Here is a 1,053-nt window from a genome sequence, read left to right as displayed (position 1 = left end):
TGCTCTAACGGTTCCATTCAACGTCTCTACCTGCTCGGCCGTAATGTCGCACTTTTGTAATGACTGTTTCCACAAAGTGTTTCTTGTGGGCGCAGCGTTCCCCAGCCCGACTCTGACGTCGGGGGTCTTTTGGTTTTCCCCGTCTCCAGGTCACCCCTTCTCCGTGCTCACGGCCCCCAGCCACCTGGGACACCCCACCATCCCCATCCCGCAGCTTCCGATCAGCCGCTGACCCCCGTCGCCCGTCCTCCGCGGCGAGGAGGACTCCGGTGGGATGGGGGAACGTTCCGTGGGCGCCGCCCGCCGCCCGGGAGCCTTGCTTTCTCGCGCTGGGATTAATTGTTTTCGAGGACTCGGATCCGCGGCGCGGAACGGCGGAGGCCTGTTTTTTTTTTCGTTTTGTTTTTTTGTTTTTTCTTCAAGTCTCTGGATTTGTGAAACGTGACACTTGCAGAGCCGGCCGCCAGCGAGGGTTCGACCCCGTCGGAGGAAAAAGAACAACAATCTGGCCTCCGTGCGTCTGCATGGATCGGGACATGAGGCCGTCTTTTTTTCCTCCCTTTGAAACTGGACGTGATTGGACCCCCCACCCTGACATTTCCCCTCGCATTCGAGGTATTCAAAATATGAACCCCGAGAGGAATGTTTTCCGCGGTTTGTGTAAACCTTAATCATTTTTTTTTTTTTCCCAGTATCGTGCCGATGGCCGTCTGCGGTCGTGATGTTGTATTGTTGTCAGAAAATGGAAACTTGTTATTTATTTAGAGAGAACCTACACAAAAGCACTTTTAAAACATGTCTTGAAATGATTAAGCTGTACATTGTTAATACTGGTTGGTTTAATAAAAATGTATCTGAATGCGTCTGATCTGGAGGAAAAATGGCATCAGTGGTTAAATACATTTAGATTCAGGCAAATTCTTCTTCAGAGGCATCGTGAAGGAGGAGTCACCCAGAGGCATACATACTGTGTGTGTGTGTGTGTGTGTGTGTGTGTGTGTGTGTGTGTGTGTGTTTGTGTGTGTGTGTGTGTCAGTGCGTGTGTGCGTGGGT

The 1,053-nt window shown here is 51.1% G+C and overlaps 1 protein-coding gene across 1 annotated transcript in view; it reads left to right on the top strand.

Moving 5' to 3' along the window:
- The window catches only part of lhx6b (LIM homeobox 6b), a 6,283-nt gene extending 5,476 nt beyond the window's left edge, over window positions 1–807 (top strand). Inside the window, exon 7 of the mRNA XM_080003303.1 lies at window positions 150–807. Coding sequence (XP_079859429.1) covers window positions 150–232 — 83 coding nt within the window. The 3' untranslated portion in view covers window positions 233–807. The remainder of the gene's footprint in view (window positions 1–149) is intronic.
- Window positions 808–1,053: the final 246 nt, after the last annotated feature.

Source organism: Zeus faber (genome assembly GCF_960531495.2).
Source record: "Zeus faber genome assembly, chromosome: 7".
Taxonomy (NCBI): Eukaryota; Metazoa; Chordata; class Actinopteri; order Zeiformes; family Zeidae; genus Zeus; species Zeus faber.
The sequence above is the reverse complement of the archived record's forward strand: the minus strand, read 5'-3'. Positions and strand labels throughout refer to the sequence as shown.